The 22,234-nt window shown below is 38.7% G+C and overlaps 1 protein-coding gene across 2 annotated transcripts in view; it reads right to left on the bottom strand.

Moving 5' to 3' along the window:
- Window positions 1-21,335, bottom strand: part of ndfip2 (Nedd4 family interacting protein 2) — a 70,318-nt gene extending 48,983 nt beyond the window's left edge. Inside the window, exons 1-8 of one of the 2 annotated variants that reach the window (XM_033980319.2) lie at window positions 21,129-21,335; window positions 16,838-17,069; window positions 15,481-15,611; window positions 13,271-13,358; window positions 12,702-12,826; window positions 12,552-12,618; window positions 11,020-11,127; window positions 7,797-9,423 (exon numbers count right to left, since the gene is read on the bottom strand). In XM_033980319.2, the coding sequence (XP_033836210.1) occupies window positions 11,024-11,127; window positions 12,552-12,618; window positions 12,702-12,826; window positions 13,271-13,358; window positions 15,481-15,611; window positions 16,838-17,069; window positions 21,129-21,155 (774 nt within the window). In that variant the 5' untranslated portion in view covers window positions 21,156-21,335 and the 3' untranslated portion in view covers window positions 7,797-9,423; window positions 11,020-11,023. Of the gene's footprint in view, window positions 1-7,796; window positions 9,424-11,019; window positions 11,128-12,551; window positions 12,619-12,701; window positions 12,827-13,270; window positions 13,359-15,480; window positions 15,612-16,837; window positions 17,070-21,128 lie in introns of those variants that run through there. The other variant, XM_055226438.1, reaches the window with a different exon arrangement.
- Window positions 21,336-22,234: the final 899 nt, after the last annotated feature.

The raw sequence follows: 22,234 nt of genomic DNA, 5'->3' as shown, positions 1-22,234 counted from the left end.
AGAGAGATTAGATGAAGACAGAGAGGGAGAGAGAGAAAGAAAGAAGAGTGGGTGAGAAAGAAGGAAAGAGAGAGAGAGATAACATGAAGACAGAGAGAGAAAGAGAGAAAAAGAAAGAAAGAGGAGTGGGAGAGAAAGAAGGAAAGAGAGATTAGATGAAGACAGAGAAGGAGAGAGAGAGAAAGATAAAGAAAGAAGAGTGGGAGAGAAAGAAGGAAAGAGAGAGATAACATAAAGAGAGAGAGAGAGAAAGAAAGAGGAGTGGGAGAGAAAGAAGGAAAGAGAGAGATAACATAAAGAGAGAGAGAAAGAGAGGAGTGGGAGAGAAAGAAGGAAAGAGAAATTAGATGAAGACAGAGAAGGAGAGACAGAGAAAGAGAAAGAAAGAAGAGTGGGAGAGAAAGAATGAAAGAGAGAGAGATAACATGAAGGGAGAGAGAAAGAGAAAGAAAGAGGAGTGGGAGAGAATGAAGGAAAGAGAGAGATAACATAAAGAGAGAGAGAAAGAGAGGAGTGGGAGAGAAAGAAGGAAAGAGAGAAATAACATAAAGAGAGAGAGAAAGGGAAAGAAAGAGGAGCGGGAGAGAAAGAAGGAAAGAGAGAGAATAGATGAAGAGAGAGAGGGAGAGAGAGGAGGAGATGGAAAGAAGAGAGAGGGAAGTAAAGCAAGAGAAGGATAAGAAAGAGGGAGAAAGGGGGAAGGAGGGAGATAGAGTGGCAGAAAGAGAGGAGAGAAAGAGAAAATGAAAGAGTAGGGGGAGAGAATAGGGGAGAGACAAAGAGAGGGAACGAGACAAAGCGGGGGGGGGGTTGTTAGAAGAAAGGGAGGAAAAGAGAGAGGAAAGGGAGAGAGAAAGACTGATGTTGAGCTGTATCTTTCACAAGTATAAGACACATGGACCACTATGGAAACTACCTGGATGACTTAATGTTGAAAATGCCAATCTATTGTCATTGTGGTATCAGAATCGGTTTTGAGTATCGAGTCTTTTTAGTTGAGTATCGTGACAACACTACATGCTGCTCGTTGGATGTGGTCACTGGGGAGAATGGAGAGGCAGGTGGCTCTTATCTCGGGCTGCAGCACCAGGACACTCAACGCATTGTTCTCCAGCGCCCCATCACGACTACACAAACACACACACATACACACAACCGCACACACACACAACCATAGACAATCTTCGCTCTGTACCAAACCATCTGCTGCAAAGACAGGAGCGCTCACTCTCTCTGCCTCCTCTGTGCCACAAGTTCAACTCATTCATAAAGAGACGCTCTGCTGGGTCAAACTGTTGGACCCACTAATTGCAACAAGTGAAATGTTATGTTAAGTGATGTATACACACATTTGTCATGTTTTAAGCCAGATGCCCTCCCTCATGCTATTCTGGCTCGGGGTCCCTGGACAAATGTGAAAAATATGTATATAGGGTTATAAATGAGAGCTTAGTGTGTGGTGATGTGGTGGATCAATGAGTACCCGTTTAACACAGTGTGAAGTTGGTTTATCTTTGGTGGAGCAGACAGGAGTCCAGACGGGTTAATGGAGGCTAAAGGTAATATATAGAGAGCATGGAGGATAGTTCACACAAAAGGGGTCTCACTTCCAGAAGGAAGACACATGAGCAGACATTTAAGACATGTACCTTGGTATTCCACAAGCACATGTCCTTGCTGGTATTTGGCCGTAGCCGATTTCGAGGCAACAAGGAAAGTGGCTACGGCCAAATACCTCTAACGAGTGAGGCAAGTCCTAAGAAGTCAGCTCAATGGCAAGAACAAGACCCAGGCAATAAACAGGCCCTGTCAGTAATCAGATACCCAGCAGGAATCATGCACTGGCCAAAGGAGGAGATACAGACATTGGCATTAAGACACAAAAGCTCCTGACCATGTATGAAGGGTTCCATCCCAAACCCAGCACCCTGAGACTGTGCACGAGCTGTAAGGAAGGAGGCCGAGGACTAGTGAGTGTGAGAGCCACAGTCCAGGATGAAACATCCAACATCCATAAGTACATCAAGGACAAGGCCCCAACAGATGACAGGCTCAGTGAATGTCTCAGACAGTGGAGTGCAGAGGAAGAGGAGCTGGAGGAACCATCATGGAACGACAAGCCCCTGCATGGGATGTACCACCGGAACATAACTGAAGTGGCTGATATCAAGAAATCCTACTAATGGCTTGAGAGAGCTGGACTGAATGACAGCACAGAGGCTCATCCTGGCTGCACAGGAGCAGGCCTTGAGCACCAGAGCGATAGAGGCCCAGATCTACCACACCAGACAAGACCCAAGGTGTAGGCTAAGACAATCCAGCAGGGTGTAAGATGCAGCAGGAAAAGCCTACATGGAGCGTGGCGGGCAGAGTGTACAGAAACATCTGTCACTGGAAACCCCAAGATCAAGGTGGGAAACACCTTCAAAGGGAGTGGAGAATGATCGAGCCAGATACAGACTGACAGAATGGTGAACCAACCGGACATTGTGGTGGTGGATAAACAACAGAGCAAAGCCATTGTGGTGGACATCACAGTACCAAGTGATGGGAACATTAGGAAAAAAGAACATGAGGAACTAGAGTTGTGTGGGGTTTTTTTTAAATAAGAGCCTGAAATCCAGACTTTTCAAGGTGCCACGGTGTAGAAATAATAACCACGTGGAGAAAATATTTACTTTTGGAATTGGTTTACCATAAGTTTACTCAACATTAACTCTAATTAGGCCTCTTAGAGTTTGCTTTATTCCTTTAGACTCGATTGTAAACTGTCTATTGTGTCCCAGCAGGTACTCTCTTTAATTACTGACCTCAATACTTGCATACTCATATATTTTGTCACACTGTTAAGTACATTTGCGGCTACTTTATCCAACTGGAACACATAGATACTTGTGTAGTCCCTTGCTTTTTTCGTATACGTTAGAGAAGTGCATTTATATTAACCTACATAAACCTATATTTGTGATCTGGTTTAGGTTTAGTTTAGCCAGAGTCTTATTCAATCCCAGCTGTCTGTTTTGTAATTTGAGCGCGCTATTTATTTTGTTTACAATTGCAAATCAACGCTCGGAGTGCTGGCCAGCCCCTCTACCCCTCTGACATGTTGAAGTGGAAAATCATGCCTGTAAATGAGCACTAGTGGAGTGGGCTCGGTCCCCCCACCCACCCAAAGTAATTGCAGCCTCCGAAAGTTGGTCCGCAATTCATCTTTGAGAAGACTTGTCAAATTATTAATAGGCCCCTAAGTGATTGGTGTGAAAGGAGGGTAGTGTGTAGGGCGTAGGGGAGAGGGGGCGAGGGGGCCAGGGGTAAGGTGAAGGGGTTGTTTACTATGAAAACAAGTAGAAGTCGCTCTGCTGGAGTTCTAGGCATCCACGTGTCACGGCTATCCGCACATGAAGAGCCCCCGAGTCCAAAATGTCATCGGCTACGAGTGACGGAGATCGACTGACGCTAAAGGGACACGTTATGGGGGAGTAATTGGGCTTAAATCTTAAATAATTTGATGATCAAGTTAAACATCACCATGGAAACTGTTAGTGTTGTCACGATAATCATCTTTCAAACTCCTTTTGAGACTAAATAATAGACTCGATGCTCAAAACTGATTCCGATACCATGCATGACGATAATAAAAAACTTTCTTTAGACGATAGAATGTGATTTTCAACGTTAAATTATAGTATTGTCTTGGTCTTATATCTGTGTAATCCATAGACTGTTTATATAAATGGACATAGCTAACCTGCTAGCCACCGCCTTCCAAATACAAAGTGATCATGGGCGCACTTCCAGTTCTATCGTCGTCATTTTGGTCTTAAAATGTTCGTATTAACCCGCTCTACATGATCCTGGTGTTTTTATTTCACTATTGTGTCTGTAAATCAATATATGAACATTAATAACCGACAAATCAGGCGTCTTCTTTCCCCGAGGTCGCTTCCGTTCGCCTTAGCAACAGGTTTGATTGACAGCGTTGCTAAGGGAAGAGGCGTTACCTTCAACAGGAGCCGAACGCTACAGGCGACGTCACACTCACTTAGTCGGCTTCTTTATACAGTCAATGGTGTAATCCCACGGTTGTCCAGTAGGTTCATAGTGGTCCATGGGCGTATACGCGTCTATGTGTCTTATACTTGCTCTGATACAGCTTAATAATTCTAAAGCTACTAGTTTCATCATTGATTAGTATCTGATTTTCAGTACTTTTGACAGTGAAATGGACACGTTATGGACCTCAAATTCTTTCTTCAAATCTTGCATTAAATTATAGAAGTTCCATTAATAAAATCTCCTGTTTTATTCTGCGTAAAACTGCTAACCCTGTAGTTCAGATGTGTATAAACATATTCTGAAATGCGATTCTTGTGTTAGTTCGGTCTTTTTGTCAGTTCTTCCGCGCATGTTTTGAAATGTGATCTTTTAGCACGATTTATCAAAACATAAACTGCAAATCGAGCTGCGAATGCTTATCAGATAAATCAAATATTTTTACCCAGACCGTTTCGCCCCATTGCCTGATCTGGGCGGGGTTACCCTTTAAGACACGCGCGAACATTTAGTCCTCAAACATGATGCGTCATAGAAAGAATTGGCAAGTAAATCTGCCATTATATCTGTCCAACCACAAGATTAGCATAATTATAAAAGACGCTAATTAAATGAATCATTAGAGGCTTGTGGGTTTGGAAACTGTTTAGCCGTCACAATAATAATGGGCAGGTTTTCACACTGCAATCTGTCAAAATGATGGAAAGCTGACGGTTGCCATAGTAATTAGCGATCAAAACAAAATGTATGTTTTTGAGAGGTCGACAGTCTTCAAAATGGCACCCATGAATACCAAAAAAAACATTAGCTTGTATGCATGTAGTCTCTCCAAAGAACTCAGCCTTAATATGCAGGATTTGTGTGTTAAACATGTGCGAATGAAACAAACACACAACTCCAGGAAACGACATTATAACACAGATCAGAAAACGGCGTAACGTGGCCCCTTTAAAACCGGATAATGTCTTTCCGAGCTTTTTGCAGCGCGCGGTGACTGTGGTGGGCAGATTCTATTTCCTGTCTTCTATTTTTACAACAAAAGGGAAAGAAAAAAGTTGAGACAAAAGCAGGAAAAGTGTTACGCAAACCATCCTTCCTTCAAAGATAGTGCTGTATAACAATACTAATGGATAATGCCTCGTGTCAGGAATGCCCTATTTTGTAACGCTGTATTTTAAGAATGGAGACTGTATGTTTATATAACTAGGGCTTAACATGTGAGGTGTCATATATCAAATTATCTAGTCGAGATAGACCGATACATTGGCTCGCCGATATTTGCCCTTTTTAGCTTATTATCTATCGGCCGATATTTGGTTTGGGCTCACCGATTTCTGCATAAAGCTGTATTTGGACACTTTAGTGCGATGCAAATGTCTAAAAATCATTTCTGTTGAGATGATCTTTCCTTATTATAGTTGAATTATGATGAGCAGTAAAAAGTATTGACAATATTTATATTAGTTGTCATTTCAAATCATATATTTTTTTGGGGGAAAATAATCAAAATCGGCCCAAAAATATCTGCAGAGTTTATTGGACATCGTTTGATCTGGACTCTAAATAATCGGTATCGGTATCGGCCATGGGGAAAACTCATATTAGTCGATTTCTATGATCTGTATCAAGATAAAGACGAATTTTGAACATTGGGTGTTTAAAATAATGCTAAAATATTACAAACGTCATATTATCTACTTTGGAATGAATTGTGTACTTGGTTTTACTTTTACTCCATATTTATCCAAGTAGGCCTGTCACGATAACACATTCTGAAGCAGAACTATTTCGATAAACGATAATATTGAAAGTACTTTGTGCCACTGATACAATAACACGCTCCTTGTCCAGATATGGGATAAGGTTTTAACAACTTCAAAGCTTAAAAGTAGACATGGGTATGCACAAACCAAACTACCATAAGTGTCGCAAGTTAAAGCCTTGCCTTGTTACTATGGCAATGTCAAACAGACTTGCAGCACACTGGCTAATGCGCAAAACTGTTCTATTAAGTTGGATACACTGCAGTACATCAAGTGAAATATCTTGCATATTGTTGACCAGTTCACAAATATGTTGCCGTCTGACAGGTCTGGAGCCGGAGGCCGTCTCGAGGAGTCCTCCTTCCTGTTTGCGGATGAGACACTGTTGCAGGAGCGGGTGAATACATGTGGAAGCCAAAACCTCAAAACACAATGTAACAACCCTCAGGAGCAGGCATGAACGAAGACGATGAATAGATCAATGTATAACTACTACATTTGAGTTTCAATCCTGGAGTCATAATAGTAATCAAACTGTATTATTTGGACACCAGGCAATTTACTCCTGATTGTGATTGTGTTTATAAAGTCTGGCTATAATATACATAAGATAATATCCACAGTTTATCAGTAATTCTCCTGCTACAAGTGTGAATATTTTCAAGTTCTATTTTGTGTCCGTTTGTCTCCATCTAGTGGACTAATGGCAGCTGTGCACAAAAGCTGGAAATAGTTTTGACAGCTGATGTAACTGTGTATTATATCACATGGTACTTTTGAATTCTGTCAGTCCCCTTGATGAGGCTGGTGGGGTGGAACGTGTTGGGTCTAGTATCAATAAAGGCGTTTTAAATTTATAAAAGTGCCTTGGGTTTTTGTATTTTTGTCAAGTCACATGTTTATTATTTAAATGATTCAATATGAAATGCTAAGGTGTGTGCACTGTCAAAATAAAATAAAATAAGACCTTTAATATATTTCTATAGAAAATTACACATTAAACTATAATACTGAAATGACAAAAACCTTAAAGCAGCTTAATCCCATTTAAACCCCTTTTTAAAAGTATAATATTGTGTAAAAACATGAGCTGCAATGAATATCTAGCTCAGTGTAACACAGTATAGACAAAGTTTAGCCATAGAAGTTACCCCCTTAAGTTTGAATGTTTTCAGTTACAAAATTATTACAAATTCCCCCTCTAGTGCACAAGTACTGATATTAAATACTGAGCCCCAAAGATGTCGTTCCATCTATCATTTATTTGAACATAGTTTATTTATAACAAGTTGTATTTAGACTTTTTAGACTCCTTAAGGATCAAATGTTTTTAAAAAGTCACTTTTTTCATTACATCCAATATATTGATATTTTTTTCTTATTTTATTCATATATCCAATATAGAAATGTAGACACAGCTGCACTTCTACACGTCCCATCAACACCGACGAGATGACACTAGGCTAGGGCTTACCCCCCACCCCCCCAAAAAAAATCAAATTAGATATTTTTGGCCAGCCCTAAAAAATTTAGAATTTTTATTTATTTTGTGCACGCACTGGACAAATATGATTTTAATCCCAGTCAGAGCAGGGATTTTGGGACAGAAATCTTTCAGAGCTCTTTACATTTTCATTCTCGCCATATCCCATTTTAAAAAATGTAAACTGCCTTCAATTAAATATGTGTTTTTTTTTTGTGTGTGTGTGTATATATATATATATATATATATATATATTTGTACTCTAATTGTAATAGTTTGTACATTGTCAGTTGTTTAATTCTGCATAGCAGGGTTATGGCTCAAAGAAAGTCAGAAGTAAACTTACTTCATAATAATCCTCGATTGTCATTTTTCAAAATCTCAATTATTAAAAGCATGAATTAATGAATGAATCTGATAAATTGCCCTGCCCTCGATGAGACTTAAATACATTACAAACTACGAAACCAACAACAAAGCAAAAACAACACAACATGTACTTTAAGATTTAAATTTTTATTTTGGCAAGACACCATCTTCAATTCCAGTTACATAAACGCCACAACTGTTCCAGAGGATATGTGGGATTATCTGGGACAAAAATAGTTCTGGTGCTTTCTCATTTGAACCTCATTATTTACAGACAGATGCTCTACTTTTGATTCTGAAGTGAACCCACTCACTTACGCCGATAATTCTTGCAGCAAAAATGTATTAATCAGAATACCATATTGCTCGAGTGGCGTCGTAAAATCCAAAACAAAATTAATTTGGCAATAATCACTCTACTTTCAAAGCAACACAAAAAGACACTTCATCAATCGTTTCATTTTAACAAAAAGTGCAAAAGGGACGATAAGAATTCCAGTTGGATGGTTATATTTTTTTCTACCAACCACATCGACTTCACAAATCATTCTGTACATTATATTCAAAGTGCAATTATTGTGAATTGGCATGAGCTGGTACTTACAGAAGGGTGTCCGGTCGGGTGAACTGTCCATTGGCACACCATTCACACAGGACACTACTTTAAAAATGATTACCTAGAATTCCCCCTAATATTGGCTAAACCCGTCACCTTAACCTGTTCGAATCATGCAAAACATGCACAACCAGACGACTTGTTGAATCTGTAGCCTGCATTTTCCCGTTTGGCAAAAGTTTAAACTGTATTACCTCATGTTTTCATCACTTAACTAATTAACTGCAGCTATTTTAAGACTAGGCCTGTCACAACAACTACTATACAACTTATTGTTCCAACTTTCATATAAGGAACGCTATGTTTTTGGGGTCAGTATTTATCAGTGTGTACATTTTCTTTTCAGTACTGGGAAAGACAGGAGGTTGAATTAATAAATTTTATGACTCATTACAGATGCAAACCAAGTACTAAAGTGTTTTATTTTGCTGTTTATTTAATGCAAATCATGATTTTTAACAATATTCTAGCTTTAGAATAGTTTTTGTGGTGTAAATCTGCTTTCGTTTATTGACTATATTCATTTTGCGATATGTCAAGCTTCAAAATACGTCATCGTGCCAGGCCTAAAAATCAAGTTTACCAATATTGCATAAATGCGTTGTAATTTCACAGCACCAAAACCCCATTTCAATGTTTTTTAAAATAAAGAACTAGATAAACTGTTGCTGTCTAAATACTGGTATGCACATATTTGGCGTTGTTGAACTAAACCTAAAAATTCCACTGATGCATAGGTCAAACTCGAGTTATTTTTGATCTGTAGCGATATTGTCACTTCTGTTTATAGCCCTGTCTAAACCAAACACGGTTAAAAAAACACCATCATTCGCTGTGTGTCATATGTTAACTGCATATATTTAAATTCGCAAAGCAACTGCGGACTACTGTAGAAATGAATCGTAATCGCTATGGCCCAAGCGTGAGACGTTAAGGGTTTTGATCATTCGAAACTAAGACACTCACACAGCATCATATACATATTAATAAATGTAATGTAAGATCGATTGGGAAAGTTGAAAACACATCCGGAGATTGGCTCAAGTCAAAGTTAAGTCGTGCCGTGGTTTTTAAATGTTGTTTTCTTCTTGTCTGCTCCTCGCAGGTTATATGAGGGAAATGGAAGAATGGACAGAAACCTGAAAGCAGAAACGAGGTCTATATATAACACCGGGTCTATATATAAACACTACAGCCAAGCCCACAATTCTTCATGTGTCAGAGGTATGAATCAGGGCTGTGCAATATCAAACAGTGTCGATATCGCTACACCACAACTGAGGCAAACAGGAAGTGAGCATGGACGACTCTAGGTTGAAGACTCTACAATTATGCTTGAGTATTTAGTCCAAAAAAAAAAAAAAAAAAAAAAAAATTCTATTATTTGGTCTTAATTCAGACATTATTCACTTATTAGCCAAGTCTGGATTTCCATTGCATTGCTAGTGATTATTGTGTATTGTTTTTTGCACATCCCTCATTAAGATTTGACCAGTTTTGTTCATGGTATTAAATCTTTTACCTGCCATTCCTCTGGTCTTCAGTCCTACACAATTTCTCAGTAGAATCGGTCCAGATTGTGACGTTGCTGTTCTAAAATGTTTCTTCTCATCTTTAAATTTTCTGATGTTTAAAGGTTTTTATGATAGTTTTCCTGCTCTGATATCTACTCCCAACAAGTCAATTTCTTTAGCAGTGTCTCATCGCCTTCCAACAACCTTATAAAGTATATTCCCATTTCAAAGTTTGATTCTAGGATTGGAGCTTTGGAGAGGAACAGGTCTCGTCGTCTTTTATCCTCCATGAATGACATGTCCAAATAACTGCATTTGAGATTTGTCTAACTAAAAAACTTTATTCCTCTACACCACATGTGTCAAACTCAAGGCCCATGGGCTAAATGTGGCCTCCACATAATTTTATATGGCTCTCGACAGGGTAAATTGAAAGGTATGATGGCCTGAAAATGTCATTTCATCAGAAGACACGCAGTTACACAGCCATATTTTCACATCTTTGTGAAAGTGCATATGCAATATTTGTGAATACAGAAACAGTTAATTAATCATTTAAAAAAGTAGTTAGATTTATTTAACATCTGGCCCTTTGACAGCAGCCATTTTGCTGATGTGGCCCTTAGTGAAAATGTGTTTGACACCCCTGATCTAACCAAATGAGTCAATCTAAAATGCAGTTATCTGGAGTGTTTGGAGGAGTAGGTGAAGTCTTCCCTAGAGTCAAAAACTGAAATTGGAACATTGTTTATAGACTGTGACCAGGCGAGCTTGTTAGAATAAATGGCGTTACGAAAAACAAATATTGTTTAAGAAATCTCCTTGTTGGGACGGAACTTTGAGCATTAAAGGTATCCAGCAACGCCACAACTTAGATCTGAATCCAACTGAGAACGTGTGACCAGAGAATGAAGCAAAGTGTTTTCATTATGAAGACTGGTCACTAATTTGACAGCAATGGCAGAAATTGCGGTTTTGTGGTGACTGAGAAAATTGTCTGACTGTCTGGACCATGTTAATAAAATAAAGTTTATTTCACAAATACTCAAACATAATTAGTGCCGTCTTCACTTTGTCAAGGGGGCAAGTTCCAGACAGACCAGCTGGAGGAGGGAAAAAAAAGCTTAATCCTCTCCCAGACAAAGATGAATTCTGCGCTCGGCTGCACCGCATAATTCCCATACTGCGAACATGAGGGGTATTCAAAACGGCACTACTTACTGTTTTAATAGAGGAAGAAGAGGCGTGTTCTGTGGGACGTGGCCAGGTTCTCGCTCATGTTGCGGACTTTCAGATAGTTGACGAAGCCTCTGAAGAACAGCAGCAGACCTGGACGGAAGCAAATTTGATCAGTGATTCCCCGTGAAATAAACTCATTCTGTTACATTAAAATATTACTCCAAAAACAGTCTTTTACATCTGGGATTTCCATTCGAAATGTTACCTATACTGCAAATAGTGTTTAACGTCCACTTTTTTGTTGCAGTGTTTTCAGCCCTTTCATGTGAACAATTTTTCTTCCAAGACCCCAAATTCTCCTTACGAACCTGCAATCTGTTTGAGCTCATACAAATATTTCACTGGATTATGAGTTTAGTGTCTGTGTTGCAACATTTCGTCTTTGAGATTCAATTACTGTTGTGAAATTTGCTTCCACTGCATAGTCTTAGCAAGGACGCCGATTCTGAGGTTATGGCGTCATCGAACTATTACAGAATTTGTCCTTTAAAATGATCAGTTTCCTTGGTGACCTCATCTCAAGAAAGCAGTCTGTTACACTGCTCATTTCATCTCGGTCAGCTCGTCTCCAGGCTGACCGTCTCTGCTTCTACACAAGGAGGTTTAAATAGGAGTTGAGTCAGACTTGAAAGGCTGATACTAATGTCCCGTGTTGAGTATTCATGTTGCAGGGTCCGCGGGGTCACAGGGTCACAAGGACTGATGGTAAATGAACTTCTCCTGCCTCTCTTTATAACTCCAGGACTCATTAGGACACTTATTTTTCCAACACTGTCTTGTATTATCCGCTGTCTGTTGGCGAGCAGAACTGGCTCCATCGCCTCCGCTGGTCCTTGTTGTGAGCGACGTCACACTTTGTCATTGTAAAATCCGGCTCCGCGGCAAGCTTTCGGGACAAACTCGGCGCCAATTGACCCCTCTGTCCTTGCGCTGCGGGTGGACGTGTAAACCGCTGCTCTGGCTTTGTGTAAACGCGATGGTGGAACGCTTTTCTTTGGGCCTAGCGTGAAGTATGGCATTGCTCGCCGGCTCTTGGCAGCGAGGATGACAGAGCTAGAAAGCTGTGTGTCCTGACTGACTCAAACTCAGAGCCGGTCTCGTGAGCAGCTCCTCGTCTCGGTGGTGACAGTGGGAAAGTCTTAAATGTGAAAAAAAAAAAAAAACACTAAACACTATCAAAAGTCTGTATGTGTATGACTCATCTCAGACTGCAGGTCGATGAAGGTTTTTGGGGTCCTGGGACTAAACGGGACTTGGTTAGGAACAAAAGCTTACACACTTTAAATGAACTGTTGATACTACTACTAGACTAACACCAACTATTTGCAGTATAGCTATCATTCGAGAAACTTTTTGTCCCATTACAAGTGACTGACTTGATTCTTAAGACTGAGTTTACGTTTAAACTATTATGACCAAGACACAAGTCACTTCACTATTTAAAACTATTACTTTCCTATAGATTAGCATGTATAAAGTAAATGTATTCTGTAAAAAAGCAGTAGAAGACTCACCCAGCAACAGGAATATCCACCAAAGCCAGTACTGCCCGTTGAAGTACCCATAGAAGTAATCTGAGAACTACACACACACACAAAAAACACTATTAAAAGCTGATCATTGACATATTACTACTGTTCTGGTCCTACAGCACATGTACGTACCCTGACAATAAGAATCCACTTGATGAGGGACAGGCCGAACCCGCAGATGGCTCCATAGCGCCCCGCGATGGTGTTGGTCAGGCAGAACGACAGGCAGAATCCGATCCAGTTGAACAAGAAGGCCACTGCAAAGGAAATCATCATGGGATTATTACAGGGAGAAGTAAATTACATGTATTCAAGGGTATTTTAAAACAATATTTATACTGCAAATAAAACGCTTCTTTATATAGCATAATCAATTTAAACTCTACATTTGTTGCAGCAAAATGATACATGTGGCATTTTTTGTGCTTAAAAACAATGATTTGGACATGAAGATTTGATGAAGAGGACTTTAATTATAATAAATCTAATACAAAATATACACTTTCACTGCTGGGTCAACAACATTTAATGGGGGGAGGGGGTCTACGTGCATTTACTGAGATATTTCATGGCAAAATACAATATAAAAAGAGGAAAAACTTGCCTCCCATCAGGAAATATCACAATCCAGAATTAGACAACCACCAATATTCTTCCTACAAAACCAAAAAAACACTATTCTAAGCTTAATATTGACTTACTGAAGAAGGCCAGCATGAAGATCCCATCATTCCCCACTCTGAGCTGGTCGGCGTCACTGAAGTCATCTCTGGGAGGGAATTCATCATCCTGAAAAGCAAAACAACAAAGTAAGAAAAGGCCAAACAAGATACAACAAGGTCTGAACACGCCCACCTTCCAAACTCAATGGATGAACTGGTAAACATGACCTGCTATGACTTATTTACACTGGGGAAGATTGGAAAAAGGCGATCATTTCTCAAGACCTCATGTAAACAAGAACAACACGTTCCTTAATCACACTGTCATAAACACGGCGATATATTACAATTCAAGACGTCAGCCAAGTAACATCGCTAATATATTAAAAGTAGAGATTACCACATGACATCTCCAGGTGGAACAGGGTGTTTTCTGTTTGAGAGAAGAACTCAGCAGCAAATATGCAGAGTTTGTGTGAATGAAACAAAACACAACTCCAGGTCTGTGTGTGTTGAGGAAGCAGCATTATAACATTGTTTGTATAGTTTGGTTATACTTCGATAAAAACAATTTTTCGATATAAAATGGTTCACTTGAATATATATAATTTTGAGTTCCTTGCACCTTGTTCACATTGAGTTTTTGAAATGCCTGTGGGTCTTACAGTAAGGGGATACAGTGGAGCTAAGCCCGAGCTGGACCTCCTCCAGACCTCCTGAGTCCAACTAAACACACTTCACTTTTTCTCTGGCTTTTTGGAACAATGTGGCTATGAAACATTTGGGGAATTTTCCATTATCAAAAATAATAACTTCCGATAGATTTTTAGATCTGATTTTAACAAAACAAAACCTCTTCAATATGAAAATTCAGTTGTCACATTGGTTCTTGTAACTTTAGAATGTCACGTTCCTTATTCAAATGGAACAGAACAACAAACTGTATAAAAAAAAAGTGGACTAAGTGACGAATTTGAAGCCGAATTTCAACCAGGAATATCATAGCAACCAAAGGCCCAATCTGGAATGAGGCCCGCCTGGACTGCTGTTTTAGCGTGGGGCGGACTCTTCGCAATGCTGTCAATCAAACCTGTTGTTAACGCTAGCGGGAGCGACCTCGGGGAAAGGTGCCGCCTGATTAATCTGTTATTAATTCATATCTTTATTTACGCACACAGTAGCAAAATAAAAATACAGGGTAATGTATAATGTATATACAAAGTGAACTGGAGCCAGAGCCGATGGAGCCAGAAGTGCATCCATGATCACTTCCCATTTGTAACGTGACGGCTAGCACGTTAGCCATGTCCATTTATATATACAGTCCATTTACAGAACGCAGTATTCCTACAGTTATATTATGGTGGTTTAGGAGATAATACTCTCTCAAAAACACAAAGTATATTTATAGAAAGTTTATCAAACCCAAGCCACGATTATATGTGAAAAACCCACAACACATGAGGGAGGCACAAATTCTAAGGGAGAATGCATCGTCTAAACAGTAACCATAAAACAAAACATTCACAATGTTTTGAAATGGACCCATCGATGTGGAACAGAAACTGGGACAAAGTTCAGTGACAGCACGAATAGATTAAGGTGAATCGTTTTATTTCCCCAGTGTTATAAAGAGGAGGAGCAGCCAAAGGATTAGGCACATAAGATTAATATACTGAGTTCACTTCAGACAATGATCAGATATTGCCTTGAAACAAACTCAACCCATTAGACCTGTCACTATTCATCATGTGCACATTTTCTTTGCACTACTTGGAAATTTATTTTACAATATTGTAGATTTAGAATAGTTTTTGTGGTTTTAATTCGCTCTTGGGTTAGTGTGTCAGGGGCATAAATTTACTTCAGCAATATATTTCATTTATGTTATCGTGACAGGCCTACCCATGAGTACAATACAAAAACTAAGCTCATTTTCTATGCCAAGAAGCCTGCTCGATACTCGACACTGGCTATGATACTACAATGATGGTTTTTCTTATGGAATTTGGTCGATAGAATTTCCAAAACAAACGTACTTGTCCCCTGTGGTCCAATACAAGTGAGAAAAACTCCAGTTTTATTCTATTTGAAATGATTTTTTTCATTATCAGTACATCTTCAAATGAGAATCTACTTTTCATATAACTCTTAGTATTGATTAATAGTATGAGGGTATTGATTAACTAGACGAGCCCACCTCTACCCATTGTTTATGTTTAAGAATAGAAAGGTAGTTGTTGCTGTACCCTGGGCAGGACGTCCACAGAGGAGGTTGCCATGGCAGCGGCTTTGGCCTTCTCCGCCTCGTCGTAGGTGGGCAGTGACGTGGCCACGCTGTAGGGCGGGGGCACTGGGAAGTCTCCATGGAAACTCGACCCTGTGGCACAACAAGATCAATCAATTACAGTTACTTAAAGGGCCCATATTACACTATTTTCTGATCTATGTTATAATGTTGTTTCCTCATCACAAACACATCTGGAGTTGTGTTTTATTTCATTCACGCATGTTTCACACACAAACCTTTTCTATTTGGTAACAACATTAAAACATTGCTTAAAGCTCACAAAAGTCAATTTTACGTAATATAGGAACTTTAAAGTAAAGACTGGAGTGGAAGCAGTCAGAATACACTACCTTGTATTCATATCATCCTGTAGATGTTTTATAAGATTGCACTTTATATCGCCTTTGTGCAGCACTTTGGGCAGCTGTGGTTGTTTTTAAATGTGCTTTATAAAAACATTTGACTTGACTAAAGAAATGGATTATGTCAGTTGAAGTTACGACATAAAAGTGATGTTTTATGTGCCCTCTATGGGGGAAAAAACAACAACTTCAAAGCCAGTTTCTTTTATTGTCTACCTACTTTAAACATTTGAGGACGTGCACGTCTTAATAATGTGTAGAAAAAATACTAAATCATTCTGAAACATGCAACCACATTTCAAGGGACAATAGTAAATTTGGTGGATTGTTTGAGAGACCTACCTGGTGTAATTTGCTATTTCGATGTCATCAATGCATATTTCAGTAATTTAGCGATCTCTCCTGGGATCCATGCTCCCACAAAATTACAACAGTTACCAAATAATCTCAAATACAAAATCCAATCCATATAATTAGGCATGGTACAATATTGGAATTTAGTGTCATGATTATCATGGCCAAAATAAGAGTGATTAACGATTGTATCATGATCATGATGGAAGGTGCTGCCAGTTTAAAATGTTATGGATATGAGTAATTATAATTTAGATCTCATTAATAAGATCAATGTTTAAAGAACTGTTATAGTATTGTACTTCATCATCATGGAAAATAACTACAATTAAGCAGATAATATTCTGGATGAGCAGGGCCCTCAACTGATATTTGGGGGCCCGGGGCAAGAAGTCTCACATGGGCCCCCCTCCCCTTTGTCCCCGTCGACTCCCCTGTGCAGTGTAGTTTTTTTTCCCTACACATTCTGGTGGTACAATGGCAATTATCATGATTATATAAAATGTCACACGAATGCTTATTGTCGACCCTTTTCTCATGATAAAAGATATTATTTATTGTCCGATCTCTACACATGAAGCTGAAACCCGCTGAGTATACCTGGTGTTGAGGCGGTTGCCCCCAGGTCGATGGTGGCGTAGGGAGGTGGGGGGGCATCTGCCTGTGCACTGGCCCCTGACTCCTCCCCCGTGGCGCCCTCGAAGCCCGCATTCACATGCTGCTGGTGGTGGTTGTTCTGGTGGGAGGAGGAGGGGGAGGAAGAGGACGGCCCGGGCTGAGGGGGGGCAGAGGTGCTGGGCTGGGCCTCCGAGGAGTCGTCCTCATTGTGCAGCTGAAGAAGGAAAAAAAAAAAGATGTGGGCTAAAAGTGACCGCGCTCTTCATTTTACACATCAGGAAACGAGAGTTACTTTAAGGGCATTTTGTCTTCACTCTTTCAGAAACTTAATTCAAAACGTATAAAGAATAAGTCTGTGTCTAATGGTGGCATATTTTTGACTGGATTAGTGTCACATTACTATTTTGAAACTGAGGAATAGACTCGATACCTGATATTGATTCCGATACTATAATGATAATAAAAAACATTCTTTCCTTAAACAATACAATGTGATTACTATCCAATATTCGATACTTTTAACAGCTTTTATTCAAATATAGTGAAAGGTAGTAACTTCTATTTTAGTACATCTCAAAGTACATTCTTATTTCCTCCATGTATTGTCTTAATATTTGGAGTTTGAAATAAAGTACTTTTCAGATATTTGGCAATTATTGGAAAATTTATGAAAAATTGTGTTGGTAAAACTAGTTAACAGTTTTAGCAGCAGTATTGGTCCGTATCACCCAAGTAAACAATATAAAGTTTATTCAAGCAACACCTTTCACCACCACATATTTTGCAACAAATAAATATTTTGTAATGCAGTAGTAAGTGTGTTTAACCATGCATTTTGTGGCCAGCTCTTCCCTTGCAGAGGACGGGCTCAGTGTAGAGGCAAACTGCTGACGCTGCACTGTTTACTGTAATCATTAGCCTGCTGCTTTCACTCACTTCCTGTTTAGTTGCTCAGAATTGTGAACACGACCAAATTTGGTTATGAACCTTTGAGCTTTGCAACGGGGCAACGTTATTTTTCCCTTTAACAGTCAAGTTTTTGAGAATCACTGGTAGGGCTCTCCGTAATCATTATCGAAATCTGAATGGAGCAGATTAGCATATTAGCAAATCGCAAATGCTACAGTTTTTGAAGTACCATAATTTCCTCCACAAACAAAATTTCCTGATTTATTCTGAATAAAAGAAAATCAAACCCTGTAGTTAAGATCTGCACAAACATGTTCTGAAATGTGATTCTTGGTATTAGTTTCAGTTTTATTTTAGTTTTTTGTCCATTCTTCTGTGTTGTTCTGCAAATCTGATCAGAAAAATTGCAATTAGATATTTTTCACAAATCGTAGCTCCTGATTCAATGGACAGAACATTTACCCCTGAATTAAACGAGGTAAAAGTGATATTACGATGTACTAACACAGCTTGTTGACACAGTCCATTTGGGTCATGCATCATCTGAAATTACAGAACAGGAGCACGAAGGATTAAACAGGAGGAGGCAACAAACTTCTTACCCTCTCCGTGGGTCCAAGAGGATGCCCTTGAAAACATTTTGGAATTTAAAATGACGCAATTCCCGATACCAACTTTAATTAAAGGGGTCACATTATGCTATTTTCTGATCCATGTTGTTTCTCATCACAAACAGACCTGGAGATGTGTTGTGTTTTGTTTCATTCACACATGTTTAACACGCAAACCCTGCATATTTAGGCTAAGTTCTTCTCTCAAATAGAAAACGCCTTGTTCCACCTTGTAATGTCATCATGTGGTAATACAGGAAGTGCTCCGCTGTGTTTTTAAACTCCATACACCTTCACTAGAATCATTTGGATGATTTCAGCTTTGGAATAGCCGATCTCTACTGAACTCAAGGTAAAAGGAGCTGTTAACTTGAAAACTGCTGCTTCATGACATCACAAGGTGGAACAGAGCATTTTGAGCTTTGGAGATATAGACAGACTAATAATAAAGTGTTACTCAAACATGTGTGAATGAAACAAAACACAACTCCAGGTCTGTTTTTGAGGAGGTAACAACAATACAACATGGCTAAAAGCTCACAAGAGTCAATATTTCGTAATGTAGCACCTTTAAAGTACAAACACCAAAAACAGATTTGAAATTAAAATACTTTTACTAAGGAATACAGGGAATCGGAAAGCCAGAATATGGTGGAAATGTGAATGTTTTTCTAGTATGAAAATGATGCAGTACATGCACTTAGTTTAACCCCATTACAAAACTCTGCAATTTAAAACGTAAATGCTTGCTCCATTGACAAAACCAATTGACACAGAATAATCTAAAACATAGCCAATGTACTAAAAGGTTATATTCAATGTCTGGGCACTTCTAGGAAAAGGAAGTACTTTATCACTGTGACTACCTACTGATGAGAACGAGAGGTAGATGAATCCAGAACAGAGCCACCCCCCACGCGTTCAGCGCTATTATATAAGACTAAAAACACAGCCCAAATCCTCCTCAAAAGTCAAATACACCTGACACCAGCCACTACTTCAAAACACGCAACAGGCACTTTGGAAAAACTGGCAAACATCTCACAATAGCGTGGCACAAGTTTCCAACCTTGTCCTTTTGGCCGCTATGGTTTAAATCTGTGAAATCCATTTTTATTTCGCTTACTCCAATGCTTCCTCTTATTTTACATAGTTTATATATAGTTATAATATTAGTATTGCATATTTGATGTTGCAACATACCACCAAAGCAAGTCTCTAGTTTCAGATCTGTAAAAAGTTAAATATAGAGTACTTTCGCATTTCAAACAACTGATGTAGTTACAATGATACGACCCTATTGGTAGAAAATATATTGTTAGTATTACAGTTTCATAATATCATGGAGCTGCACTGAAGAAAATTATGTAACGTTAACATACTTACACTTAATACTGACTAGTTTTATGTACTTTTGACACTAGCAGTACCAGTTGGGTATGGTAATCAGGTAACAGTAGCATTACATTGAAACATTACTCCGTTAAAATAAATAATGCAACTTTATAGAAGTAGCCAAAAATGATTTCAAATGATTAAACTTTTGATTTAGATAAGTCACGTTTTGTACATGTGACATTTGCATAATAAAGACTGTTGCTTAACGACTAAAACCACAACCTCAAATTCGAGGCCAGCAGACCAAATTGACACAGATAAGCCCAATAAGAACTTTGAATGTGTCTGCCTACTCCATACTAATCTGTTCTAAGTTAGACACATTTGCTGGCTTGTTTATAAAACTTTTTAAGTCCAAACAATGATTAAGCACGGGCTCAACTTGGATTTTATGAGATTATAAGACCACAAGGCCACAACCACATGAATAGGAGCACAAAGCTACTTTATTTCACACAAATTCAAAATCTGGTTTAGTTTTTCAAGAAGATATTATTTTTCTTTTCTGTTTTTTACTATTCAATTATAGTTGAAATGGGTATTGCATTAAAAAACAACAACAACTAAGTACTAAATAATAATAATCTAAATAATATTTATGTTATTTTTTTCATTATAGTCTATGGTGTCATGATGTTTCCAAATAGTTTGTGTCTGTAATTTTTAAGTTTTATTTATTTTTCCTGGCCTCATAATAGTCTATGGTCTCATGTTGTTTCCAAGTATTTTGTGTCTTTAATTTGTATTTAGTAATTTTTTCAGCCTCGTGATAGTCTATTTTCTCTTGTTGTTTCCGAGAAGTGTGTATCTTTAATATTTATTTAAGTTTTTTTCCAGCCTCATGATAGTCTATGGTCTCATGTTGTTTCATAGTTGTGTTTTGAGCTGTAAATGAACCCCAACAACTGTTTTGAAACCAGCCAAGTTCAGGTCAATAAAGGTGGCCAAACCAAATATTTACATGTAAAGTCACGTTTTATTAAAGTTTCAAATTGTACATACATGTACTTAATACATGTATGTACCATTAATGACTTATTTACGCAGCACTGCGGCCTGCTGTTTGACAGCGGTTATATAATAAAAGGCTACAGTGATATGCTAACATATGCTACTAGCCACGCGTATGCGGAAGTCACGGGAACTTTGTTTAAACCATGTAACATTTTTTTACTGAATTTGCATTACACTTGTTAAATACGATTCAGTTGTGTCTTAGCTTGAGATAGTGTGAAGTTGAAGGCTTAAATGTGTATTTTGGTTGAGTCTAACCGCGGATGAACGGATCAGGCAGGCTAACGCTAATGCTAACGCAAAAGCTAACAGTGTTGTAGCACGTAGGTCCGAACACTCACCACTTGGTATCGACTCGCTGGATCCATCCCTACAACTAATCTGAGCTGGCCCAAAGACCAGCCACAACACTATGAGATGATCTAGAGGTTACTGATCCCGGCGGGGTCTAAGAGACAGGTCAGAAAAGATAACAGCGAGGTAGAATGGGCGAGGAAACCGATCGTGGAAAAGCTGTCGTGTGAAATCAGAAGAGCTCAAAACGAAACAAGACGAGCGTCACTTCCGGGGAGGATTTCAAGGTAAAGGGAGGGGCAGGGATTGGTGCAAAAACTGGACAGTTCATTAACTCTCAAACATCACGCTATCCTTGCCTCTACACTCTGTTTAATTTACAAATAAACCGCCCAAAAATCCTGGGTTTTATTCTTTTTAAAATGTCGAAATGTCATAATGAAGTGATGTAGTTAAATATCATATAATTCGACGACGTAAACGCATCTGTAATCCCTCTATTATTATCTGATGCCATTCGCTTGACATTAAAATTGACTTTCCGCAATGTTTTCCACAGCGGGTGATGACGTAATGGACCTTTAAATGGTGGAAAATTGCGCCAGGATGTTGCGCCAAAAACAACCAGCAGATGGCGCCAAAGAGCTTCTGTAGACCTGTACCTCTGTCCCAGCTGTCAAGAACAGTTTAATTTCTTCTTTTTAACAACGTAATTACTCTCAAATTTAAATGCTGGTTTGTAAATTGAAAAATAAGACCAATTATAAATATACAATGTGAATATTAATTATTACTCTGACTTTTTGTTCATTTTTATCTTTCTATTTCTATGGAATCACACAGGTGTCGTGCCACCTCCATAAAGTTACATCTTGTACCCTTAAGTTGCAGTAGTATATTAATGATTAGACATCGACAGATATGGCTTTTTTCATGAACGATGCTGATATTGATCAATTAAAGTCCAATTTAAACCAATATAGTGCAGATTTTTTTATATTTTCTCCCCCAAATATACAGTTTTACTTGATTATAAACTCATCTAGGACCCTGTTTTACTACAAACCAGAGGAAAAAGAGAAAAAAAAAGAAAAAAGAGCTGTGTAGGCATCTTTTCTGTAGTGTCCTCTTCACAAAAAAATTTCAAATTAAG

This window comes from Periophthalmus magnuspinnatus, chromosome 2 (genome assembly GCF_009829125.3).
Source record: "Periophthalmus magnuspinnatus isolate fPerMag1 chromosome 2, fPerMag1.2.pri, whole genome shotgun sequence".
NCBI lineage: Eukaryota > Metazoa > Chordata > Actinopteri > Gobiiformes > Gobiidae > Periophthalmus > Periophthalmus magnuspinnatus.
Note: the sequence above shows the minus strand (reverse complement) of the source record. Positions and strands in the feature narration are given on the sequence as shown.